We start from the raw sequence: 25,493 nt of genomic DNA, 5'->3' as shown, positions 1-25,493 counted from the left end.
GGCCGGAGACTACAGCTCCGATTCAACCCCTAGCCTGGGAACCTCCATATGCCGTGGGAGCGGCCCAAGAAATAGCAAAAAGACAAAAAAAAAAGAAGAAGTTGCAGACAAGTTGTTGGCTAAAGTGGTGGTTATCTGAACTAGGGCTGGTGGATCTGCTTCCCGACTGAGAGCCGTTGGCAGAATAATTATGTTCATAACATGGCAGCTGGCTTCTCCCAAAATGACTATTCAGAGAGAAACTGACTTAAATGTGAGTTGCAGTTTGTAAACCTAACCTGGAAGTGACATATCCTAACTTTTGTCATTTGCTGTACACATGGTGCCTGTGACTGGAGACTACAATATGGGTTGTGAATACCAGGAGGCAGGATCATTGGGGGCTATCTTAGCAGCTGGCTTATTTAGTATAATGTGTCTAAGATGTTTTAAAAGTATTTCTTCTCTGTTAGACTTCAGAATAAAATATAAGATTTCTTTGGAGTGTTACTTTTCTCTAGCATCTGTTTCACTAAGAATTCCTTAAGTGTCAGTTTTCATTCAGGAGTTGCTACCTTTTTTTTACTTCCAAAATACTGTCTTCTATATAGTCACTGAGTTAAGTCAGCAATTTGACACACAGGTAGGTTAGTCGAGTTTGTTATCATTTGTAAGTATAGTTTTTTTTAATTATTTCAATTTTATTTTATTTATTTATTTATTTATTTTGTCTTTTTTTAGGGCTATACCCACAGATTATGGAGGTTCCCAGGCTAGGAGTCAAATCCGAGCTGTAGCTGCCGGCCTATACCACAGCAACTCAGGATCTGAGCCACATCTGTGACCTACACCACAGCTCACAGCAATGCCGGATCCTTAACCCACTGAGCAAGGCCAGGGATCAAACCCACAACCTCATGGTTCCTAGTCGGATTCGTTTCCACTGCACCATGATGGGAACTCCTCAATTTTATTTTTATGTGTAAAATATTAATATATTTTCAAATGGAAATTACATAAAAAGATTATGCGGGGAGTTCCTGTCATGGCTCAGTGGTTAATAATCCTGACTAGTATCCATGAGGATGTGGTTTTCATCCCTGGCCTCGCTCAGTGGGTAAGGATCCAGCATTGCTATGAGCTGTGGTGTAGGTCGAAGACACGGCTTGGACCTGGCATTGCTGTGGCTGTGGCATTGGCCATCGGCTACATCTCTGATTCGACCCCTAGCCTGGGAACCTCCATAAAAAGAAAAAGACAAAAAAAAAAGATTATTCAGGAAAGTATTACTTTGATCCGAGTTTCTTCCATTTGTACTTGACCTCATCACTTCCACCCCAGTATGTGGATGGCCCCTTACATCATTAGCAGCTGATCATTTTAAATTATTTTCTAGAGTTCCCTGATGGCCTAGTGGTTAAGGACCTGGCTTTGTCACTGCTGTGGTGCAGGTTTGATCCCTGGCCTGGGAACTTCCACATGTTGTGGATATGGACACCTCCCCACATTATTTTCTATCCATCCTTAAAATATTTATTTTCTAAGTATATATTTGTTTCTTTGCAGATATGCATTCTTTTTTTTCTAATAGCTCTATTTAGATATACAGTTGACCTTTGAATGGCTTGGGTTAGGGGCATTGACCCTTTTGTGCAGTTGAAAATCTGAATATAATTTATAGTCATTCCTCCATATCCTCAGTTCCAGATCAATGAACATTGGATCTTTTTTGGCTGTATTATTGACTATTAGAAAGATCTGCAGGGAGTTCCCATTGTGGCTCAGTGGAAATGAACCTGATTAGTATCCATGAGGATGCGGGTTCAATCCCTGGCCCTGCTCAAGTGTGTTAAGGATCTGGTGTTGCCATGAGCTTCGGCGTAGGTCACAGATGTGGCTCAGATCTGGTGCTGCTGTAGCTGTGGAATAGGCCAGCAGCTGTAGCTTCGATTTGACCCCTAGCCTGGGAACTTCCATATGCCTTGGGTGCAGCCCAAAAAAGCAGAATTAAAAAAAGAAAGAAAAAGATTTGCATATAAGATGATCCACACAGTTCAAAGTTGAATTGTTCAAAGATCTCCTATAATTGAAATGCCGTAAAATTCATCCATTTGAAGTATATGGCTTGGTAGGTTTTAGGATAGTCCCAGAGTTCAGTCATTACCACAGTCAATCTAAAAAATTTTATCACTCCAAAAAGAAACCTTGTATTAATAATTACTCCCTTCCCGCCCCATGCACATATACACTCACACCCTAGACATGTTAATCTACTTTCTTTTCTCTATAGATTTACGTGTTCTGGATATTTCATAGGGATGAAATCATACTCTATGTAGTCTTTGTTGACTGGCTTTTTTCTCTTAGCATAATGTTTTCAAGTTTCATCTGTTGGAGCACCTGTCAGTACTTCATTCCTTTTATGGAATTGTATAAATCCCACATTTTATTTATCCATTCATCAGTTGATGCTTCTTTGGGTTGTTGCCATTTTCTGACTAGTATGAATAGTGCTGAACATTAGTGTACAGTTTTGTGTGGATTTACTATGTTTTCATTTCTCTTGGAATGGAATTGCCACTGTTTTCCAAAGTGACTGTCCCTTTTTATATTCTTACCAGTAGTGTTCAAGGTCCCAATTTCTCTACATCCTTACTAACACTTGTTATTGTCTATTATCCTAGTGAAGATAAAAATAGCACCTCATTATGGTTTTGATTTGTATTTCTCTGGAGATTGATGATGTTAAGAATCTTTTGATGTGCTTGTCAATCATTTGCATATCTTCTCTGTAGAATAGTTTATTCAAATATTTGACCTAGTTTTTAATTAAGTTGTTTATTTATTATTTTTATTTTTATTTATTTTTATTTTTTTAGGGCCATACCCACAGCATATGGAAGTTCTCAGGTTAGGGGTCAAATGAGAGCTACAGCTGCCAGCTACACCACAGCTCACAGTAACACCAGATCCCTGACTCAGTGAGTGGAGGCCAGGGATCAAACCTGCATCCTCATGAACATTAGTCAGGTTCGTTACTGCTGAGCCAAGTTCCAATGGGAACTCCAAGTTCGTTCGTTCTTTTTTTTTTTTTTTTTCCTTCTTTTTTCTTTTTGATTTTTAGGGCTGCACCCATGGTCTGTGGAGGTTCCCAGGCTAGGGGTCGAATTGGAGCCACAGCTGCTAGCCCATGCCACAGCCACAGCAATGCCAGATCCTTAACCGCCTGAGCGAGGCCAGGGATGGAACCCAAAACCTCATGGTTCCTAGTAAGATTCGTATCTGCTGTGCCACAGCAGGAACTCCAGGTTATTTATTTCTTAATCACAGGGCTGTAAGAGTTCTTTGCATATTCTATATATAAATCCTTTATCAGATATAGGACCTACAGATATTTTCTCCATTTTATGGGTTGCCTTTTTACTTGCCTGATGGTATTCTTTGCAGCACGGAAGTTTTTACTTCTGATGGAAGTTTGATTTGTTCTTTTGTTTTTTTGTTTTTTGTTGTTGTTTTCTTCGTCTTTTTAGGACTGCACCTTCGGCATATGGAGGTTCGTAGGCTAGGGTTCAAATTGGAGTTGAGCTGTAGTTGCTGGCTTCAACCACAGCCACAGCAACTCCAGATCTGAGCCTCATCTGCAACCTACACCACAGTTCACGACACCAGATCCTTAACCCACTGAGCAAGGCCAGGCATTGAACCCAAGTCCTCATGGATACTAGCTGGGTTTGTTACCACTGAGCCACAGTGGGAACTCCTATTTTATTTTTGATTTTGCTTTTGATGTCACGTCTGAGAATCCATTTCCTAACTCAAGGTCAGAAAGATTTGCTATGATTTCTTAAGAGAGTTTGCTGTGATTTCTTTCAGAGTTCAGCTCTAACATTTAGGTTGGTGGCACATTCTCAGGTAAATTCTGTGTATAGTATGAGGATAGGATTCACATTTATTTTTTTGCATGTGGATATCCAGTTATTCCAGTACCATTTGGTGAAAAGACCATTCTTTTTTCATTGAATTGTCTTGGCATCCTTACTGACTTTATATTTTTCCCCTCATACAAAAAAGGAAGCACATTATATGTACTGTTCTGCACTCATGGGATTTTGGTTTGAAGACCTCCTGTTTCCTCAGAAGTGCTCTATATCAGTATATCAAGATTTTTCTCATTTCTTTCTAGTGGCCTGAGCCACAGCAGTGACAACACTGGATCCCCCACCTGCTAGGCCACCAGGGAACTCCCACCCCACTATTTTTTTATTAAATTGTTTATCTTATTGAGTGAGAGGAATATAGGTGGATACAAGTCTTTTTCTATATTTCAAATATTTTCCTGTAGCCTGTGGCTTATTATTCTTTTTTTTTTTTTGGTCTTTTTTTTTGTCTTTTTGGCATTTCTTGGGCTGCTCCCGTGGCCTATGGAGGTTCCCAGGCTAGGGGTCCAATCAGAGCTGTAGCCGCCGGCCTACACCACAGCCACAGCAACGTGGGATCCAAGCCGCGTCTTCGACCTACACCACAGCTCACAGCAACACTGGATCCTTAACCCACTGAGTGAGGCCAAGGATCGAATCCGCAACCTCATGGTTCCTAGTCGGATTCGTTAACGGCTGAGCCACGACAGGAACTCCTTATTATTCATTTTTTAAAAATTTATTTGAAAGAGTCATTTTCAGTTTTGGAGACCATATGGTCAATTATGGTTGTGTGTTTTTTTTTCCTATATTAACATACTTGAAGGTTGCAAAGATTCACTCCTAGAAGTTTTATGGTTTTCTCCTGAGTTTTGCCTTTTGATTTTTTGATTCATGGTTTTAAAGATTTTGCCCACTCATGTTTAATAAAAGAAATCATATGCCTTCTAGAATTTATATAACTTCTCCTTTTTTACATTTAAATTTATGACTCGGGAGTTCCTCTTGTGGCCCATCAGGTTAAGAATCCTGCAGGAGTTCCCGTCATAGCACAGGGGAAAAATCCAACTAAGAACCATGAGGTTACGAGTTCAGTCCCAGGCCTCCCTCAGTGGGTTTAGGATCCAGTGTTGCCGTGACCTGTGGTGTAGGTTGCAAATGCAACTGGGATCTGGCATTGCTGTGGCTCTTGGGTAGGGCGGCAGCTGTAGCTCCGATTAGACTCTTAGCCTGGGAAACTCCATATGCCGCAAGTGCAATTCTTATAAGACAAAAGATTAAAAAAAAAAGAAGAACCCTACATAGTAGCTGTGAGGATGCAGGTTTGACCCCTAGGCTCATTCATTGGGACCCTTAGTCCCATGTTGCCACAGGTTGCAGATGCTGCTTGAATCCAGAGTTGGCTGTGACTGTAGCATAGGCTGGTGGCTGTAGCTCCATTTCGACCCCTAGGTCTGGGAACTTCCATATGCTGCAGGTATAGCCATAAAAAGATTAAAAAAAAATGCTCATTTGGAAATTATTTTATATACAGTGTAAAGCATAAATCTAGTTTATCTTGTTCCAAATGGCTATCCAAATTTTTTTTTGTCTTTCTGCCATTTCTTGGGCCACTCCCACGGCATATGGAGGTTCCCAGGCTAGGGTTCAAATTGGAGCTGTAGCTGCCAGCCTACGCCAGAGCCACAGCAATGCGGGATCCGAGCCTCGTCTGCGACCTACACCACAGCTCACGGCAATGCCGGATCCCTAACCCACTGAGCAAGGGCAGGGACTGAACCCGCAACCTCATGGTTCCTAGTCGGATTCGTTAACCACTGCGCCACGATGGGAACTCCTATCCAAAAATTTTTAACCCATTTTATTATTCTGTAATTTAGTACAACAAAATATGTTTATTTAGGAGTTCTCCTGTGGTGCAGTAGGTTAAGGATCTGGTTTTGTCACTTCAGTGGCTTGGGTGGCTGCTGTGGCATAGGTTCAATCCCTGGCCGGGGAACTTCACATGCTGCAGGTGCAGCAAAAAAAAAAAAAAAAAAAAAAAGGAAAGAAGTGTATTTAAGTGTACATTTTGATGAAAACTCTGCTCCACTACCATGCACTCCAGGCAACCATTGATCCGCTCTCTCACACTTTTTTTTTTTTTTTTTGGTCATTCCTGAGGCATGTAGAAGTTCCTGGGCCAAGGATTGAACCCAAGCCACTGCAGTGACAATGCTTTTCAAGGCTGCACCTGTGGCATATAGAATTTCTTGAGGTAGGGGTCAAATTGGAATTACACCTGCCAGCCTATACCACAGCAAAACTGGATCTGAGCCACATCTTTGACCTACACTGTATCTTGTGGCAACGCTGGATCCTTAACCCACCAAGTGAGGCCAGAGATCAAACCTGGATCCTTATGGAGACTATGTTGGTTCCTTAACTCACTGAACCATGGTGGGAACTCTCCCCTCCCCCCCATTAATTGGTTTTTGAATATTGAAACAGCCTTGCTTTCCTGGTATCCTATTTATACGCTTAGTTGTAGTGTATAATCTTTGTATGACTTGATCTGATAGTGTTTTATTAAAGAGGTTTTTGTCTGTGGTCATGGGAAATACTGGTCTGTAGTTTGTGTTGCTTTGTAATGTTTCATAAAATTTTGATACCAAGTTAATACTGGTTGTCTAATTTTCCAAATATAACGGTTTAAGGTTGTTGATAATATTCCTTTATCTTTTTAATGTCTTTAGGATCTATGATGATCTATACTCCTCGTATTGATAATTTATGTCTTTTTCTTCTTTTTTATTGATCAGTCTTACTAGTGACTTATCAATTTTCAAAGGACAACTTCTACTTTCATTGATTCTTTATCATTTCCTTTCTTTTGCCTTCTTGTGTGTGTGCGGCGGGGGGTGTGCTTTTTAGGGCTACACCTGTGTCATATGGAAGTTCCCAGGCTAGGGGTTGAATACAAGCTGCAGCTGCCCGCTGCAGCCACAGTGATGCAGGGTCTGAGCCATGTCTGTGACGCTGCACCACAGCTCATGGCAACGCTGGATCACTGACCCACTGAGCAAGGCCAGGGATTGAACCCACATCCTCATGGATACTTGTTAGATTCATTTCCACAACAGAAACTCCTCTTTTGCCTTCTTTAATTTAATTTGCTGTTCTTTTTCTAGTTTCCTAAGGCAACTGCTTAGGTCATTGAGTTTAAAACTTTCTTTTTTTCTAGGGAGTTTCCGTTGTGGCTTATTGATAACGAACCCCACTTGTATCCATGAGGATGCGGGTTCAATCCCTGGCCTCGCTCAGTGGGTTAAGGATTCAGCTTTGCTGTGAGCTGTGGTGTAGGCCAGCAGCTACAGAGCTACAGCTCTGATTCGACCCCTAGCCTGGGAACTTCCAAATGCTGTGGGTGGGGCCCTTTAAAAAAAAAAAAAAAGTCAAAACTTTCTTTTCTAGGAGTTCCTGTCATGGCTCAATGGTTAATGAATCTGACTAGGAACCATAAGGTTGCAGGTTCGGTCCCTGGCCTTGCTCAGTGGGTTAAGGATCCGGCGTTGCCGTGAGCTGTGGTGTAGGTTGCAGATGTGGCTCAGATCCCGAGTTGCTGTGGCTCTGGCATAGGCCGGCAGCTACAGCTCCGATAAATTAGCCCCCTAGTCTGGGAACCTCCATATGCCGCAGGTGCAGCCCTAGAAAAGCCAAAAAAGAACACAACTTTCTTTTCTAATAGAAGCGTTTTAAAGCTGTAGATTTCTAATTACTGCTTTAGCTAAATCCCTGAAACTTGACGTTGTATATTCATATTTTATTCAGAATATTTTCTGTCTTATGATTTCTTCTTTGAGCAATGGTTTATTTAGTAGTATGTTTTTTAGTTTCCAAATATTTGGGTATTTCCAAATGTATTTCTCTTTTTGATTTTTTTCATTCCATTATGATCAGAGAACACACTGATATGAAATGACGTTTTCGTCATACATTGTGTCCACGTATCTCTATCTATATTTGGATTTTCTCTTCTGTCCTGTTTAAGCTATCTGATAAGACTACTTTCCCATCCATCCACTCCTGACTTTTGATTTTTTTTCTCCCCTCAGGTTTTCTTGACTTCTTTCTTTTTTCTTTCTCTTTTTTTTTGTCTTTTGTCCTTCTTTTAGGGCCGTACCCATGGCATATGGAGGTTCCCAGGCTAGAGGTCCAATCGGAGCTGCAGCTGCCGGCCTACACCACGGCCACAGCAACTTGGGATCCGAGCCTCATTTATGACTTACACCATAGTTCATGGCAACGCCAGATCCTTAACCCAAGTGAGGCCGGGGATTGAACCCTCATCCTCATGGATATTAGTCAGGTTCGTTACCGCTGAGCCACAATGGGAATTCCTTTTTTTTTTATTGTTAATGTAAACTATTTGCATCTTTTCCATTGCCTCTTCCCATTAGTTACTTAAGACATAAATTTATTGCATACTATTTGTTCTCTTCATGTTAATGTTATATCCTGCTACTTTGCTCTGTCAAATGACAGAGGAAATCAAGGACATGCTTCAGAAATGCAGCCATAGATCATATCTTTCCCGCATGAAATAGTAGGGCCCTTCTGCACAGAGACAGCCTCTTTGTCTTCTTGGCACATAATGTAGTCATTGTTTATTGCATCCTGTGAGAAAAAGTGAATTTGTGTTTGAAAATGTGCTGAAGTCAAGAATATTTTGGGACAGATATTCTTTGGCGGGGTGGAGGTGGGGAGTGTCCTATGCATTATAGACTTTTTATTAGCATCCCTGGCCTCTACCCATTAGATGGTAGTAATAACCTTCATTTCCCCAATTGTGACAACCCCCAATTTTTCCAGATGTTGTCAAATGCCCCTTGAAAGGCAAAATTGCACCTAGTTAAAAATCATTGACATAAAGAAATGGCTAAGGTATGGCTCATGTAAAGACTAGGTAGATTGGGAGTTCCATTGTGGCACAGCAGAAAACAAATCTGACTAGTATCCATGAGGATGCAGGTTTGATTCCTGGTCTCGCTCAGTGTGTCAGAGATCCAGTGTTGCTGTGAGCTATGGTGTAGGTCACAGACACGGCTCAGATCTGGCGTCACTGCAGCTGTGGTGTAGGCCGGCAGCTGCAGCTCCAATTCAGCCCTTAGTATGGGAACTTTCATATGGCATGGGTGCAGGGCTAAAAAGTGATCACACTGTCATCCTTAAGGATACTAGCCAAGTTCATTATCACTGAGCCACAATGGGAACTTCCTAACTAGGATTTTTTTTTTTAATTAAAAAAAAATAGCAGGCGTTCCTGTTGTGGTTCAATGGATTAAGAACCCACCTGGTATCTGTGAGGATTTGGGTTCAATCCCAGACCTCACTCAGTGGCTTAAGGATCCGGCATTGCTGCAGACTGTGGTGTAGGTCACAGATGCATCTCGGATCCAGTGTAGCTATGGCTGTGGCATAGGCTGGCAGCTACAGCTCCAATTCAGCCCCTAGCTTGGAAACTTCCTTATGTCACAGGTGCAGCCCTAAAAAGAAAAAAGTAACCTTGACTGGTTTTTTGAAAAAAAAAAAAAAATTTAATGTGTGAGGGTTATAAATCAAGCATCTAAAGAAATAGTGAATGAGTGAAGCTCATTTAGCTTAATTAAGCAAACCTCTGATAAAAATGAAAAAATGTTATTAGAGTTTGGAGTGACTTTTTTTGGAGGGGTGCACACCTGCGGTATATGAAAGTTCCCAGTCGAGGGGTCAGATTGGAGCTTCACCTGCTGGCCTGTGCTATAGCCACAGCAATGCCGGATCTAAGCCATGTCCGTGACCTACGCTACAGCTCTTAGCAACACCAGATCCTTAACCCACTGAGCGGGGCCAGGGATCGAACCCACATCCTCATTGGATATTAGTTGGGTTTGTTACTGCTGAGCCATATCGGGAACTACCTGGAGTGGCTTTTTTTCACTAAACAGGATGCCTTCTCAATATGTGGGAACTCAAGATTAAATTAGGAAAAAATATTACTGTGTTTGTTTCCTTTGTTTTCAGGTTTGCTCTTGTAACTAGTTAAAACAGTATATAACTAGCTATCCTAAATGTCAGCAACAGTCATTAAAAATTTTTAGCAAAAAGGAGTTCCCCCTGTGGCTCAGTGGTAACAAATCTGACTAATATCCATGAGGACGCAGCCTTGCTCAGTGGGTTATGGATCTGGCATTGCTGTGAGCTATGGTGTAGGTCACAGATGCAGTTTGGATCTGCTGTTGCTGTGGCTCTCATGTAGGCCAGCAGCTGTAGCTCCAGTGGGAGCCCTGGCCTGGGAACCTCCGTATGGTGCGAATGTAGCCCTAACAAGCAAAAAATAATGATAATAATAATAAAAACCAAATTATATCTCTACTTTAGCAGTTTCTTGTATAGTCAGTTCTGTTGGTTTTGTGAATGTACTTTGTGCCTCATATCTTCTGGAAGCAATGGTTGACAGTTTCTTTCCTTAAGTGGCTTAATTAACATAGCGTGTCAACCCATCACAAACAGCAGTCAATGCTATGGTAAACATGTGAGTAAAAGGTACACAGAGCATTCAGCTAGCTTTTTGTAGGCGGCTAGGAAACATGTTACAGAGGAGATGACAGTTGAGCTAAATTCTTAACTAGAGCTCTAATGAGGACCATAGGCAGAAATTTGTGTGGAATAATAGAAGACATAAAGTGGAGTTCCCGTTGTGGTGCTGCAGAAATGAATCCGGCTAGGAACCATTGAGTTTATTGGGTTCGATCCCTGGCCTCACAGTGGGTTAAGGATCCAACGTTGCCATGAGCTGTGGTGTAGATTGCAGATTCCACTAGGATCTGGTGTTGCTGTGGCTGTGGCATAGGCCAGAAGCTATAGCTCCAATTCAACCCCTAGCCTGGGAAGCTCCATAGGCCACGGGTGCAGCCCTAAAAATCAAAAAGAAAAAAAAAATAATAAAAGACACAGTGTCATTTTTTTTAAGACTATTAATTTAGAAACATGCTACATGATAGCATGTGATGCTGTTTGAGGAAAGAGCAAGACATATAGGAATTCAGTGGTGGAAAATTTTAAAAGATGGATTTAAGATTAGTGTTGGATCAGAGTTTCCATCATGGCTCAGCAGAAATGAGTCTGACTAGTGTCCATGAGGACACAGGTTTGATTCCTGGCCTCGCTCAGTGCATCAGAGATCCAGTGTTGCTGTGAGCTGTGGTGTAGGTTGCAGATACGGCTCGGATCTGGTGTGGCTGTGGCTGTGGTGTAGGCCAGCGGCTACATCTCCATTCAACCCCTAGCCTGGGAACCTCCATATGCCACAGGTACAATTTAAGGCAAAAAAAAGAAAAAAAAAATTAGCATTGGATCTATTCTGGTTTTTTTTTGTACTTATGTTTTTCTTTGAATAAATTCTATGCCCTTCTAGCATGTAGAATAATTTAGTATATTAAACAGGGATTTTCCTCAGAAGTGTGAGGGAAATGTTATTTTCATAGTCTTATAGTTACAGGGACTTGATCAAATCTGGGGGCAATCATGGAGGATATCTCTGAGGATGTTGCTTTCAAGCTGACGCTTGAAGGACAGTTCAAAATTTTCCTACCTGAGAATAGGGGGTTGCGGTTTGAGGCTGCGGAATAAACATATGTGATAGGAAAATAGCCCAGAATGGCTGAAGGTGGGGGGGGGGGAGTGGTATAACGGCATTGGAGAGGTAGGCAGAATAGTCAAATCATTCAGAGCCCAGTGGACCATGTTCATGTATTTTATGCTAGGGAGATGTTATTTTCTAATATTAAGCTGTCTTTTTCTGCAGTACCAAATATACCCCAACAACGGCAAGACCAGCATCATCAGAGCACCATGATGCATCCAGCCTCAGCAGCAGGTCCACCAATTGTTGCCACCCCACCAGCTTATTCCACACAATATGTTGCCTATAGTCCTCAGCAGTTTCCAAATCAACCTCTTGTTCAGCATGTGCCACATTATCAGTCTCAGGTAAGCCTAATTTGACCTAATAACTCTTGTTATTCCACTTAAATAACTTTTAATATGGTAAAGAGGGTTTCTTTTTTTATTTTAATCTATGTGTTAATGGTGAGGTAGACAGCTAAGGATTTGGGGGCCCTTTTTCATAATGTGTTAGAAAGTTGCTGATCAATGTAAGTATTTAAAAGAAAATAGTCAAGAAAGGATTTAGAAGTTCCAAACTTGTTTCTGAAAACCCAGAGTTAAGACATCTAACTAAATGTACTTGACTTTATTTTATACTTTAACCTTTTTTCTTTTTCTTTTTTGTTTGAACACAGCATCCTCATGTCTATAGTCCTGTAATACAGGGTAATGCTAGAATGATGGCACCACCAACACATGCCCAGCCTGGTTTAGTATCTTCTTCAGCAACTCAGTACGGGGCTCATGAGCAGACACATGCGATGTATGGTAGGAAGCACTTTGTTTGTCTTTTTCAGTGTGTATGATTCTTTTTAATATGTTTTTAAGCTCTGAAAAGATACTGTGTTTAAGAATCATTCTGCTGGTGTTCCTGCTGTGGCGCAGTGGGATCGGTGGCTTCTCTGAAACACTGGGAACACAGGTCTGATACCTTGCCCAGTGTGGGCAACTCCACATGCCATGGTATAGCCAAAAGGAAAAAGGGAAAAAAAAGAATAACTCTGCCCCCCTTTTTTTTTTTTTTTTCTTTTTAGAGCCGCACTCACAGCATAATGAGGTTCCCAGGCTGGGGGTCAAATCTGAGCTACAGCTGCCCACCTACACGACAGCCACAGCAATGTGGGATTTGAGCCTCATCTGCAGCCTACACCACAGCTTACAGCAATGCTGGATTCTTAACCCACTGAGTGAGGCCAGGGATCAAACCTTTGTCCTCATGGATACTAGTTAGGATTTTTTTAGGATCAAACCCTTGTCCTCGTGAATACTAGTTGGGTTTTTTATCCCTGAGCCACGATAGGAACTCCAACTCTGCCTTTTATGACATTGAGTGTCAAGAATCTAAAACAACAACAAAAAAAATTTCTCTCTCTGATCTGCTCTGTAAGTCTTGTCAAATCATTTCTACTTCTGTTCTTTAAATTCCTGTCTTCAAATGTCTCTCACTAAAATGTAACAGAAAGCATCTTCTGTAGAGAAAGGAGTCTTTCTCATCAGTAATAACATTTGGTATTCCCTTCCTAAGGCATGCAAGGAAGTTTTAACATAATGAAAGCTCTCTAGAAAAACATTCTACTTCGCTCCTTGGCCTGGATTACACAATATATATAAGGGTAATAAGATGAAATTACCGTCTTAATTTTCTGGCCAGAGAACTTTGTGTTGGTCAGCTTTTCAGTTGTCTAAAGTACTAAAATAATGTTTTATTTTAATTAATGTTTTCAGTGTTGAGATTGTAAAATAAGATTTCCACTTATATCTTGTAATATAGATTGTTTTTTTCCTTTTTGGTCAAGCCCATAGCATACATAAATTCCCGGACCAGGGGTCGAACCTACGCCACAGCAGTGACAATGCCAGATCCTTAACCTACTGCACCTCTGGGGAACTCCCTCTTCTAATGTAGAATTAATAGGTTATCCCATGTTATGTTTTTCAAAGGGCACCTTTAATTACTACCACTTTTATTAAGATCTGAATTTTGTTTTGAACTTTTCTGAGAACTCCTATACTGTCATTTAAGTTTTCCAGTTGGCATTTTGGTTTTAACTTTAGATAACAGTTTATAACATTTCATAAGTTCATGACAGGCAGCAACAGTTATCCTTGTCACCTGTAATTTATCGCCAATGCTTTCTTTCTATAGAGTCATGCCGTTGTCCCACTGATTTACTAATGGTAGGAATTTTGCATGACTAAAAGCATTATTTTTATAAAATATTTAAGTCAGATCTTAGTTTTCCACACTTCAAATTTTCTAATGTGGATTATTGCTCTTTAAATTAAAATGATGTAATTGCTACATTTGGGGAAACATTTCTTCCAAGAAGCCCATCCATAATTTAATTGAAAGATTGTCAGACTGATCTAGCTTATGCTTTTGTTTATGATCTCTTATCATTGGCTTCTCTTTAGTTATCTAAACCAGGACTAAGTATGTGTGAAAAGGCATCACTGACTTATCACACTTAACTTTTATGCAGTTTGTATATATTTCACTAATTTTCCGGTTTGCTAAAACCTTAGTTGAAAAGTTCATTATGAGTGTTTATACATAGATTTCTGAATACATCATGATGTAACAAGTGGAAAAAATACTTCTTTCTTCCAATTTTTCTGGCATACTACTGCCCTTGGAAATAAGATCTGAAACTTTTTGAGCTTAAATTTCCATTGCTTTTAGAGAAAGCTATTTGTGTGCCCATGCCTTTGAGACATTGTAGTGATACTGTGATGTTGAGCAGAATCTTTCTTCATGTATTCACTCACTGCCAACATCTGGCTTTGTCTTTTGGATGGATATTCACTGAAATAGCCTGTACAGTAAATACTATATTTGAGGCACTAATGGTTTTTAAAACTGCCTCCCCAGAATATTCCCATTTAAAAAAGCAGTTGGCTTTAGACCCTCAAAAGTCCATTCAGGTGTAGATAAGTAGGAGATATTGCAAATAAAATTCTAGACCTGATTTCAAGTGAAATCTAGAATGAACTAGTCATCAAAGCCAGTTCTTTGATGCCAGGAGAAAGTTGCTCAACCAGATCTGAACTACTCTCCTGCAGTTTACACAGATTGTATTTAATTGGTGTCTGTTGTTGAGGGCGGGCTAGGGGCAAAGCTATGGATTTGGTATGATTCTTGCTTGTTCTCTTTTTGGATACATCATACCCTGAAAAGAACACTAGAAAATGAATTATTTTGTTCTTGCCACAATAAGCCATAATTTAATCTCCTATAGCAAGTTCATTAATTCTTCAGTAATTTATTTCACTTACTAGATCTTCCAAATCTAATTACACCAAGCATGAACACATTTTAAACTGTAAGGCAAAACTTGCATAGAAATGCTGATTTTATACTCATTTCCTTTGAACAATTTATGTTACCAAAGGAATCAATATTTTGAGTGTCGATTATTTTTAAGCTACATTCCATATGTATTTTTTAAACTTTTTATGGAAACAGAAGAATGTGGGAGTTCCCATTGTGGCTCACCAAAACGAATCTTACTAGCATTCGTGAGGATTCAGGTTTAATCCCTGGCCTTGCTCAAGAGGGTTAAGGATCTGGCATTGCTGTGAGCAGTGGTATAGGTTGCAGATGCAGCTTGGATCCTGCGTTGCTGTGGCTGTGGTGTAGGCCAGTAGCTACAGCTCCAATTTGACCCCTAGCCTGGGAACTTCCATATGCCGAGGGTTGCAGCTGTAAAAAAACAAAAAAGAAAAAAGAAACGGAAGAACGTGCATCCAGATAGTAATGACCATTGTATGTCACCTTTTTGTCATTCATTGTTATGGCCATAGCAAAAGCCTTTGAAATGACTGTAAAATAAAATGTTGAGTATCATTTTTAAAGTTTTTGGTATATTTACTATAAATATTCTAACAAAGAAGTGAACATTTACTAGGAGATATATATAATACACATTGTAAGTAACTATTGTCCTTGTTCGCTTTCTAGCTATCTTAGGAAGGACTTTGATCACAAACTTCGTCTCTTTGTCCTTAATCTCATTTCATCATCGCCTCTGCCCTCTTCCTCCTAAGTTTCTTGTTTCCTTACATCTCTTCTAATTTATCTAATTTTGTTTCATGGCAGTGGTATTTTTCCTTTCAGAAATAGTAATAATGAAACTTTCTCTTCGAACTAAAACCATCAGGAAGAGTTAAAATCCAGAATCCTTTTTAAATTTATTTTTGGTAGTTTAATGAAGATAAGGCAAAAATTTTAAATGCACTTAATCTTCTACTTGACCAGCTAACTACCTTTAACATTTTGGTGCATTTCCTTCCAACACATGCACACACACACACCCCTCTTTATATAGATATTTTGATAAAAAATTAAATCATACCTTTGTTTAATACTGTTATTATTATGTTTCTGAATTTTTGGATCCTGTATCAGATGCCTAATAAACTCTTTACAGAATGACATTTCTATTAATAATGATTTGCAAAATTGATAAAATCTTTTGAATTAAACTTGGTAAATATCGTTTTATTTATATCAAGGTTGTTCAGTGGAATGCAATGTTGGTCTTTCTATTAGATAATAATTTTATTCCTTTCATTTAAGCAAGAGAGCATGTGGAACTTGACACCCCTGTGCAGAAGAAAAGTGTCTTTTGCTTCAACCCTATATTATTTAATTTTGCAGCAATGTTTACAGTGCTTGTCATATCTTGTAAAATAAGAAAATGAATTATGCATGAATACAAGAAGAAATTACTAAATGTCAACCTTTCCAGAAAACTAGGAATATGCACACCTCAAAAGGCTAATTAACCTTTCTATTTCCCAAATTCAGCATGTCCTAAATTACCATACAACAAGGAGACAAGCCCTTCTTTCTACTTTGCCAGTGAGTTGGGTTTTTTATACTAATTTTAATTGAACAGTAAAACACTTTTTAAAGAATACATGTTAAGGGAGTAGACTTGTTGAGCAATATTTTTCTTGTGCCAGACAAAATTATTAAAAATATGTATATCTGAAAATAATTGAGTTTTAAAAAAGGAAATATAACCCAGCTTAAGAAAGCTGGAGTTGATGTAAAAATTGAGTTGTTTCAGAAATTAATTTTTGCATACCAAGCAAACATGTGACTATTTTGGAAATGCCTGATATTTTCCTTGTTCAGAGAAACTTTCCCCAAACAACCTTTTTTTTTTTTTTTTAAACAAAACAAGTGCAAGCTTAAAAATTAGGGTTGTTTTAATATCCTGATAAGAAAAAGAATCACAATGATTTTTAATTGAAGAGAATTGAAATATAGGGGAGATATGGTTCAGTATTTTCAGTCTTTGCATGACTACAGGTATTAAATATTCAGGTAGCAAACACTTCACAGATGTCTTGAGCTTAAGCAGGAAAGCATGACCAAGCACAACTACCTGAGATTATCTTTGGCACTACCAGCCTTTTCTTACCACCAGTGGATAGGTAAATGATTGCTCCTAAATGGAGAAAGTCTGAGCAGGGATTTCTTTTGGAAATGAACCAGTAAGGTGTGTTTTCTCTATTTGTAGGGCAGTTTTTAAATAAAGCTTATTCACGGACTTTTGGTATTTGGATAGGAAAGTTACTAACTTGCAGAAATCCTTTAGAAATGTATAAAAGTATAATATGTGTCAATTTATGTGAAATCCTATATTTTAGGGGATAGTGAGGATTAAAATTTTATGTTGGACACTACATTTTAAATGATTTTAGGATGACTCAGTATGTCAGTCTACTAGATGCCAAATTTTAAAAAGCATTTAGAAAACATTTTGACTTAAATTTTCATTAATTGTGCCTTGACTTGGTATCCAAAAATAAGTGTGTACATATTATTTATTTGGTGCTAAGAAATGTTACCAAATTTAATCCTTTAATAGATGCTCTTTAAAAAGGAGTCTTGCTGTATATATGACTGTTAAAAGGAAACTCTGTATGTGATATAGTATGTAAAAGACAGTATCAGTGCCTTTATTATGTACTCCAGTTGAGGTCTCAAATGTAGTTATCCTCACCATCTTACTGTCTCTGTTGGTAGTTTTGGAGTCAGTTTCCTGGTAAGTAGCTAAAAGGTCCTTAATCGTCATACCTAAACATTAACTGTCTTAGCTCAACTTTTCCTAAAAGGGAATATTAGTACTTTTTAAAAGAAACTAACAGTGAGACTATTATTTATAATTGAATTTGTTGCTTCATACCCTTATTCCCACCCCCTTGTACGAATTTTGTCCTGGTTTGTTCGGTCTAGTTGCCTTTCACTCCCTCTTTAATGAGTACCTTTATTTCCTTTTCTTCTGACTTTAACATCAGATTTAAAAGTTGGGAAATTTTGTTGTGTTTCAATTGGAAAGTTTTACCATGCTGGCGATCTCTCATGACTTGGTGTCCAAGGTCAAAAATGACAAAACGTAGTTACAAATTAAACCCATAGGCTTGTGGACTAAATTGTCTTCAGTAAGATCATGGCTTAGGAAACTATTTTGGGGCTGTGGTTAGTGTTTTGAGGAACTGACAAATCACATAATTAGGAGTTTTAAACTTTAATGTCAAGGAACATGGTGAGTGGGAAATTTCTGGGATCAGTTCTGACCCCCCAAAATTGTTATTTGTTTGATTAGTTTGCCCTAATTCAGAGTTTGTGAAGGCAAGTTTTATACATAGAAGTTTGATGAATAGCTAAATCAGAATTATTAGGAAAAATCACTTTATTTTTAACCTCTCTGGAATCTTTAGTTAAATTAATGAGCAGTTATAATAAAAGCAGTTAAATGATATAGACTTAGCTCTAGAAAGCACAGTTTACTGCCTTTCACTCTCCACTTCCCCCTTTCCCTCTTAGATTTTTTTTCCCTCATTTACTCTGTCTTGGTTCTTTTCTTTTGTCTTTCTCCCCTTCCAACCTTTCCCCCAAGCGGTTTTTTTTTTTTTTTTTGGCTGCCCCCACAGCATATGGAATTCCCAGGTCAGGGATCAGATCCAAGCCGTAGTTGTGACCTCCACCACAGCTGTGGCAATGAGGGATCCTTAACTCACTGAGCCAGGCCAGGGATCAAACCTGTGTCCAGCGCTCCAGAGACACTACTGATCCTGTTGTGCTACAGCAGGAATTCCCTATCCCTGGGCCTTTTAATTTTCCTCCTGTTCCACCTTTCTTTGTCTCGTACTTAATGGGACTTTCAAGGCATCAAACTATATTTTTGTTGTTAATAATATTAAAGTATAGGTTCCACATTTTGGAGTTCCTGCCATGGCACAACAGGATCATTGGCATCTTGGGAGTGCTGGGACACAGGTTCGATGCCAGGTCTGGCACAGTTGGGTTAAAGATCTGGTGTTGCTACAGCTGCGGCTGAGGTTGCAACTTAAACTTGGAATCTGATCCCTGGCCTGGGAACTCCATGTGCCGCAGGGTGGCCAAAAAAGAAAAAAAAAAAAAAGTTCCACATTTTTCCTAGGTAACTACTCAGTTTTCATATGTGAAGGGGGAAAAGAATTCCTGGATCAGCTACTTGCTTAGCAGACCTGTTTTAAGCAAGGTGATGAAAAAGGAAGATATTTCTAATCAAATATCCTTACATTTTATTTGCAGCTTATAATGTATGTTTATATTTGCTTATTTTTTTTCTTATGATGCATTGTAGTTTACTGGTGTTTGGGTAGGGAAGGGATGGTTTTCTAAAAACAAAAGCCTATGTAGCTGCATTCAGCTTGGATTTCTTAAGTATTTGTGCTATGAATGCAAATGAAGTATAGACTAGAATATTCTATGGCCTTTCAGCATTGATAAACTATCACAGAAATGCCTTTTTAAAATGCACAGTAAAAAATACATCTTTAATTTTCAGATTTCAGGATTTTAACATTTTTCTAATTGATGAGTAACAATTATGAGACTTCATGGGCATAATCTCTTTGTGATGTTAATGCTTTTTTGTGTGTGAAAATTAATAAAATTGCACCCAGCTAGAGTTTATTATTGTTACTTTTTATTTCCTTATACCTTGTTTAAAAGATAATTAAAAGTGAAATTTAAAACTTTTTAGTAAAAAATTTTCTGAGTAAATAAGGTTAAATAAGTAGAAACTTTGGGATTCTATGCTCTGTCCTTATGAAACCTCATAAATAGAATTTGGATTTGGGAATTGCTTTCCCCCAGACAATCGACTTGTTACAAATGAAACATTTGAGAATTTATGGAAGGGACGTTTTTTTTGTTTTTGTTTTTTTGTCTTTAGGGCCACACTCTCGGCATATGGAAGTTCCCAGTCCAGGGGTTCAGTCAGAGCTGCAGCTGCCAGCCTACACTAGAGCCACAGCAGTGCGGGATCCGAGCCACATCCACGACCCACACCACAGCTCACAGCAACACTGATCGAGGCCAGGGATCAAACCCGCAGCCTCATGGTTCCTAGTTGGATTTGTCAACCACTGAGCCACAATGGGAACTCCGTATGGTAGGGAGGATGTTAATGCTAATGGTTTGAAAATAAGGGATCATAAGTGACTCTAGGCATCGCTATCCTATAGAACTTTCTGTGAGGATGGAAATGTGCCACAAATTGTTCAATCTGATCAGTAGCCCCTAGCTGCATGTACCTGTTCTAATTATTTAAAAATGAATTTGACAATAAATGTAAGATTTTTACAAGAACAAAGGTACAAAGTTTATGTCAACTCTTTTTTTTTTTTTTTTTGGTCTTTTTGCCATTTCTTGGGCCGCTCCTGCATCATATGGAGGTTCCCAGGCTAGGGGTTGAATCGGAGCTGTAGCTGCCAGCTTACGCCAGAGCCATAGCAACGCGGAATCCGAGCCGCGTCTGCGACCTACACCACAGCTCACGGCAACACCAGATCGTTAACCCACTGAGCAAGGCCAAGGATCAAACCCGCAACCTCATGGTTCCTAGTCGGATTCGTTAACCTCTGCGCCATGACGGGAACTCCTATGTCAAGTCTTTTAGACTAAGTCAGTGCCTAGATAATTTGGGGGGATCTGGAAGTTAATGGTGTTAAAGAATAGCCTTTTAGGAGTTCCCGTCGTGGCGCAGTGGTTAACAAATCCGACTAGGAACCATGAGGTTGCGGGTTCGGTCCCTGCCCTTGCTCAGTGGGTTAACGATCCGGCATTGCCGTGAGCTGTGGTGTAGGTTGCAGACACGGCTCGGATCCCGCGTTGCTGTGGCTCTGGCGTAGGCTGGCAGCTACAGCTCCGATTCAACCCCTAGCCTGGGAACCTCCATATGCCGCAGGAGGGGCCCAAGAAATAGCAACAACAACAAAAAAAGACAAAAGACCAAAAAAAAAAAAAAAAGAATAGCCTTTTAATAAGCCAATGAATTAGGGGAAAAGCACTGACTGCTTTCATAGATTCATGGAACTGTGAAGCTAAAGAAAGCAGTTATTAGTACATTATTTTGCCCACATCCCAGAAAACAGTCACCTACTTCTTAAAAAACACCCAGGGAATACATTGTCAATTTTCCTTGTTAATATGTTTCAGTGTATGTTAACTGTTAGAGTTAGGGGAATTTCCCTGTGTATAAACAAAAGTGTTTTGTTTAATCCAGTCTGGGTGTTAACATAGTCTTAATGCCCCCCGTGGTATTGGCAGTGGATGCACCGGTGATCCTAGCACTGGCTCTGCTTCACCCTTCCCTCTCTGAAAGATAAATATGCAGTTCGGGAGGTGACTGCTTTGGCTGAAATGTGGTGGCTCTTGGCCCTACAACGTCAAGCATTATAGAATTGTTTCATGTGTATAACATTGCATAACATTTACATGGGATACACTCAGAATCATTAATGCTGGTGAATCTCAGAAATCTTGCCTTTTAGACTGCTAGATTAGGGTACCTGATTCCAAAGTGGTGTCTGCTTCTCCCCATCAGCCTCCTATATGTATCTGCTAACACGTCATATGAAGAACATGAGGAACTATTTTGGAGCAGTTTCTGTTTATGGGCCTAGCCTCTCAGGGTTTTTAGAATTAATTTGAGAGAAGGCCAAAAGTCATATGCTGACTTCCAAGAGATAATGTCTCATTGCCACATCAGTTTGCTGTCAGTAGTCATTGGGAACAGTGAACCCATCTTTTGCTTCTGATTCTTTTTTTTTTTTGTCTTTTTGCCTTTTCTTGAGCCACTCCTGCGGCATATGGAGGTTCCCAGGCTAGGGGGTTAATCGGAGCTGTAGCCTCTGGCCTGTGCTAGAGCCACAGCAACATGAGATCCAAGCCGTGTCTGTGACCTACACCACAGCTCATGGCAATGCCAGATCCTTAACCCACTGAGCAAGGCCAGGGATCGAACCCGCAACCTCATGGTTCCTAGTCGAATTCGTTAACCACTGCACCACCACGGGAATGCTGCTTCTGATTCTTAAATTGCTCTTTTGGAAGATGTAAACAAATGAGTTTATACCTGGTTTCCCTGTTTTGTGCCAAAGTATCATCTGTGCTGAGATTCACAAAAAATTGGCTTTGGGTTCTTATCTTTAATGAACATATTTTTACTTAAACTAGCCCCATCATATTTCTTTTGAGGTTACTCTGGCTAGTGAAATTCTTTCTAAAGGCTGGAATGCTTTGAAGGGAGTTAGTTTTTCTACAGTAGTTTAGGTAATCCTATTTACTAGATTTTATAAAGCAAAGATGAAAGATCCTTGAGCAAGGAAGCCCAGGGAGCAAACTGAGTTGCTTCTGTTATCAGCTGAGAGAGATTGTGGTCATTTGGCCCTGAAGATAGAGCCCTGACCTTGCCACACACCTTATCCAGCCCCTTACTCCAGCTTTGGTAAAAATCTGTGCCCACAGATCACTGTGCCAGCTGCAGGGCAGTATCATGGTGAGGTTAGCCAGATGATGGCCTTGACCTAAAGTATGTGTATGTGTGCGATTGAATAGTTCTGTTTATGCTTTTAAGCTGCCTTTTCACAAAAACCCAGTGACTCTTTTAAAAGTAAATTAAAGCTAATTAGATTTTGATATAATGTGTACAGCTGTGTTAATGTGAATAAAATTCTAGTCTGGTTGGTAAGCAGTAACTTCACATTTATTTTTTCAAGAAATGGATGGTTTAAATGGAGTTGGATATAGAGATTGGCATTGAGCATCAGAACAGCTCAGTTGATCAGCTGAGAGTTGTCAAGGCATAGAGGAGTGATCAAGATCATCACACACGTCTGTTATACACACTCCTCTTTCTTTCACTTTAGTTTCCACTGGCTCCCTTGCTCAACAGTATGCGCACCCTAATGCTACCCTGCACCCACATACTCCACATCCTCAGCCTTCAGCTACTCCCACTGGACAGCAGCAGAACCAGCATGGTGGAAGCCATCCTGCACCCAGTCCTGTTCAGGTAAGGAGGAACTCAGAGGTCTTCACCAGAGCTTCCTCATAATATTTGCTGAGTGTTTTTTTAGTGTCAGACAAGATGCTAGGTACCACATGATCAAAATACCTAGCAGCGTATAGCTTTGCAGGCTGCGTCCCTAGGGTTTAAGTCACATATTGAGAATAAGGTGATTGGTTAAGTTCTGGAAGCTTACCAACACTGAAAAATCTAATTTAACATAAAGTAAGGAATTTGCTTGGGACTTTTTAAAAAATTTAATTCCTAATGTTTATATGACGAGGTGTGGGGTTGGTTTTTTTTGGGGTTTTTTTTGTTTGTTTTTCTTGTTAGCTTTTGTAATCATGTTTGTTTGTTTGTTTTTGCTTCTTTTTTTCAGAGCTGCACCTTAGCATATGGAAGTTCCCAGCCTGGGGGTTGAATCGGAGCTGCAGCTGCCAGCCTACCACAGCAATGCCAGGTCTAAGCCACATCTGTGACCTACATCACAGCTCATGGCAACACGAGATCCTTAATCCTCGGAGCAAGGCCAGGGATTGAACCCACATCCTCATGGATCCTAGTTGTTACTGCTGAGTCACAACCCAAACTCCTGTCATGTTGTTAGCAGGACACTTAGGGAGCTCTTTGATATGGATCAGTTCCCTGGGGCAATAGTCTTATTTTACCACCACTTGGTTGAGGGAGTGTAGGCTGAGAATCAGGCTTTTCCCCCCAGAAAGGGATGTCTCTGAGAGGCCTCTCACCCCAGCCTGCTCTTACCACTCTGTACTTTCTCTTGGACTTGCCATTGCCCCTCCTTTTATAAGGATGGGCCTGAGTGGAGCATGTTTTCATGTGTAAAACTCAGCTTTGTGTGTGACGCTTAACTGCTTTTCTTTAAAGAAAGTGATTTTCTCAACTCTTTTGTCATTTTGCAGCACCATCAGCACCAGGCTGCCCAGGCTCTCCATCTGGCCAGTCCACAACAGCAGTCAGCCATTTACCATGCAGGGCTCGCTCCAACCCCACCTTCCATGACACCTGCCTCCAATACGCAGTCGCCACAGAATAGCTTCCCAACAGCACAACAGACTGTCTTCACGATCCATCCTTCTCATGTTCAGCCGGCATACACCAATCCACCCCACATGGCCCATGTACCTCAGGTAAACCTGCTTTAGCCAACTTTCTGTGAAGACCAAGTAGAATATGAAGGTTATCAGATAAACAGCAAAGAGCCAGATGCTCTTCAAGCTAGGAAACCTTGTGTGTGATACCATTTGCTTGTCTCCCTTTTCCTGCTCAAATACATGTGATCTGGCCCTAAATGAATGTTTGTGTGGCTTTGTAATGGGATCAGTGAAGTTGCTAATTAGTCAGTCTTTTAACATTTCTCAATTGAGACTTTAAAAATATCTTTGACTCTGGAATGCAACTTAGTTCTTTTCCTTGCTGTGTCTGCTTTGTTATGTTTATATAACTTCATTGTTATATATACGTATATATACATATATTCTTTCTCTCTGTCTTTCTCTCTGTCTCTCTCTCTCCCTCTCTCCCCTTCCCCCCCCCCCCAACCCCTTCTCATACACACACACAGACACACAAGTCTGGTAAAGAAGATGGGATTTCACAAATTCTCAACTCTGAGGTGATTACCCTGGTCCTGTCCGCTTGAATGTTAGTCACACGAGTTCCAGAGAAATCTTTCCACTTGTTTTCCCTGGTTGTTCATACATCTGCTTTGACCATATGTTGTACTTCTTGAAAGGGCTTGGCCTTGTACATTGGTGCAGTGTAACTTGAAGCTGGAAGCTCCCAGGTGTTGTTCCCATTTTTCTTGAAGAGCAGCCCTGGAAGCACTTTGGAGCTCACCTCCAGTGTAAGCTTGTAAAGGTTGAAAGGTGTGTTTGCTGTCTGCATTAGCTGCTGACAAAAGTCCAATGCAATCCAGGGCCAAGTTGGATTGTCTTAATGAGGAGAAGGAGCTGCACTGAAGTTGGGCTCTAATACTGTCCTATGATGCCCTCCCTGGAGCTGTTAAGGGTGAATCGGCTGTATTTGATGTCTCTTTTTGCTGCTTTCATAACAGAACTCTCTTAGGCGAGTCTAAGCTAGACTGCCTCACTGAACTCTGTTTCCTGTCAAGCAATGCACCACTGAGGCTCTGGCATGGTGGGGGCTGAAGATGTTGCTCAGTTGGAGCTAAATCTCAGAAGGCGACCTTGTAACTAGAATTCCACAGCTCTGGGAAGTTGGGGGCGTCCTCCCCAGCAAATGTGTAGGGTCTATAGTGTGGACTGCAGTGGATGATTTGCTTTTGATGGTGGGGAGGGAGCCAGTTTAGTCAGGTGTGGGCCAGCATGGTTTGGCTGAATCAGGAGCTTCATGAGACCTGGGGGCCTGTCGATGGCTAGCAGAGGCTGGTGGCTAAGTAGTTATGTGAATTTACATGTAAGCTGGGGTTCCTAAAACCTCACTTTTGTGTTTTTGTGCTGAAAGAGCAAAAAGGTTAACATTTACAGGGAAGCCCAGGTATGTCCTGGGTCCATTTGAACATGTAAGAGTTAGAACA

General features: G+C 40.3%; 1 protein-coding gene across 15 annotated transcripts in view; it reads left to right on the top strand.

Annotated features, from left to right (window-relative positions):
* The window catches only part of ATXN2 (ataxin 2), a 119,802-nt gene that overhangs the window by 78,875 nt on the left and 15,434 nt on the right, over positions 1–25,493 (top strand). For 8 of the 15 annotated variants that reach the window (XR_007132158.1, XM_047760033.1, XM_047760031.1 and 5 more), the window contains 6 exons: positions 11,722–11,906; positions 12,218–12,350; positions 16,393–16,446; positions 22,797–22,942; positions 23,857–24,084; positions 24,519–24,569. Coding sequence is in view for 13 of the 15 variants with exons in the window: in XM_047760033.1 (XP_047615989.1) it covers positions 11,722–11,906; positions 12,218–12,350; positions 16,393–16,446; positions 22,797–22,942; positions 23,857–24,084; positions 24,519–24,569 (797 nt within the window). In the remaining 2 variants the exon portion in view is untranslated. Of the gene's footprint in view, positions 1–11,721; positions 11,907–12,217; positions 12,351–16,392; positions 16,447–22,796; positions 22,943–23,856; positions 24,442–24,518; positions 24,570–25,493 lie in introns of those variants that run through there. The other 7 variants (XR_007132159.1, XM_047760027.1, XM_047760038.1 and 4 more) reach the window with 4 other exon arrangements.

This window comes from Phacochoerus africanus, chromosome 15 (assembly GCF_016906955.1).
Source record: "Phacochoerus africanus isolate WHEZ1 chromosome 15, ROS_Pafr_v1, whole genome shotgun sequence".
In the NCBI taxonomy this organism is placed as follows: domain Eukaryota; kingdom Metazoa; phylum Chordata; class Mammalia; order Artiodactyla; family Suidae; genus Phacochoerus; species Phacochoerus africanus.
The sequence above is the reverse complement of the archived record's forward strand: the minus strand, read 5'-3'. Positions and strand labels throughout refer to the sequence as shown.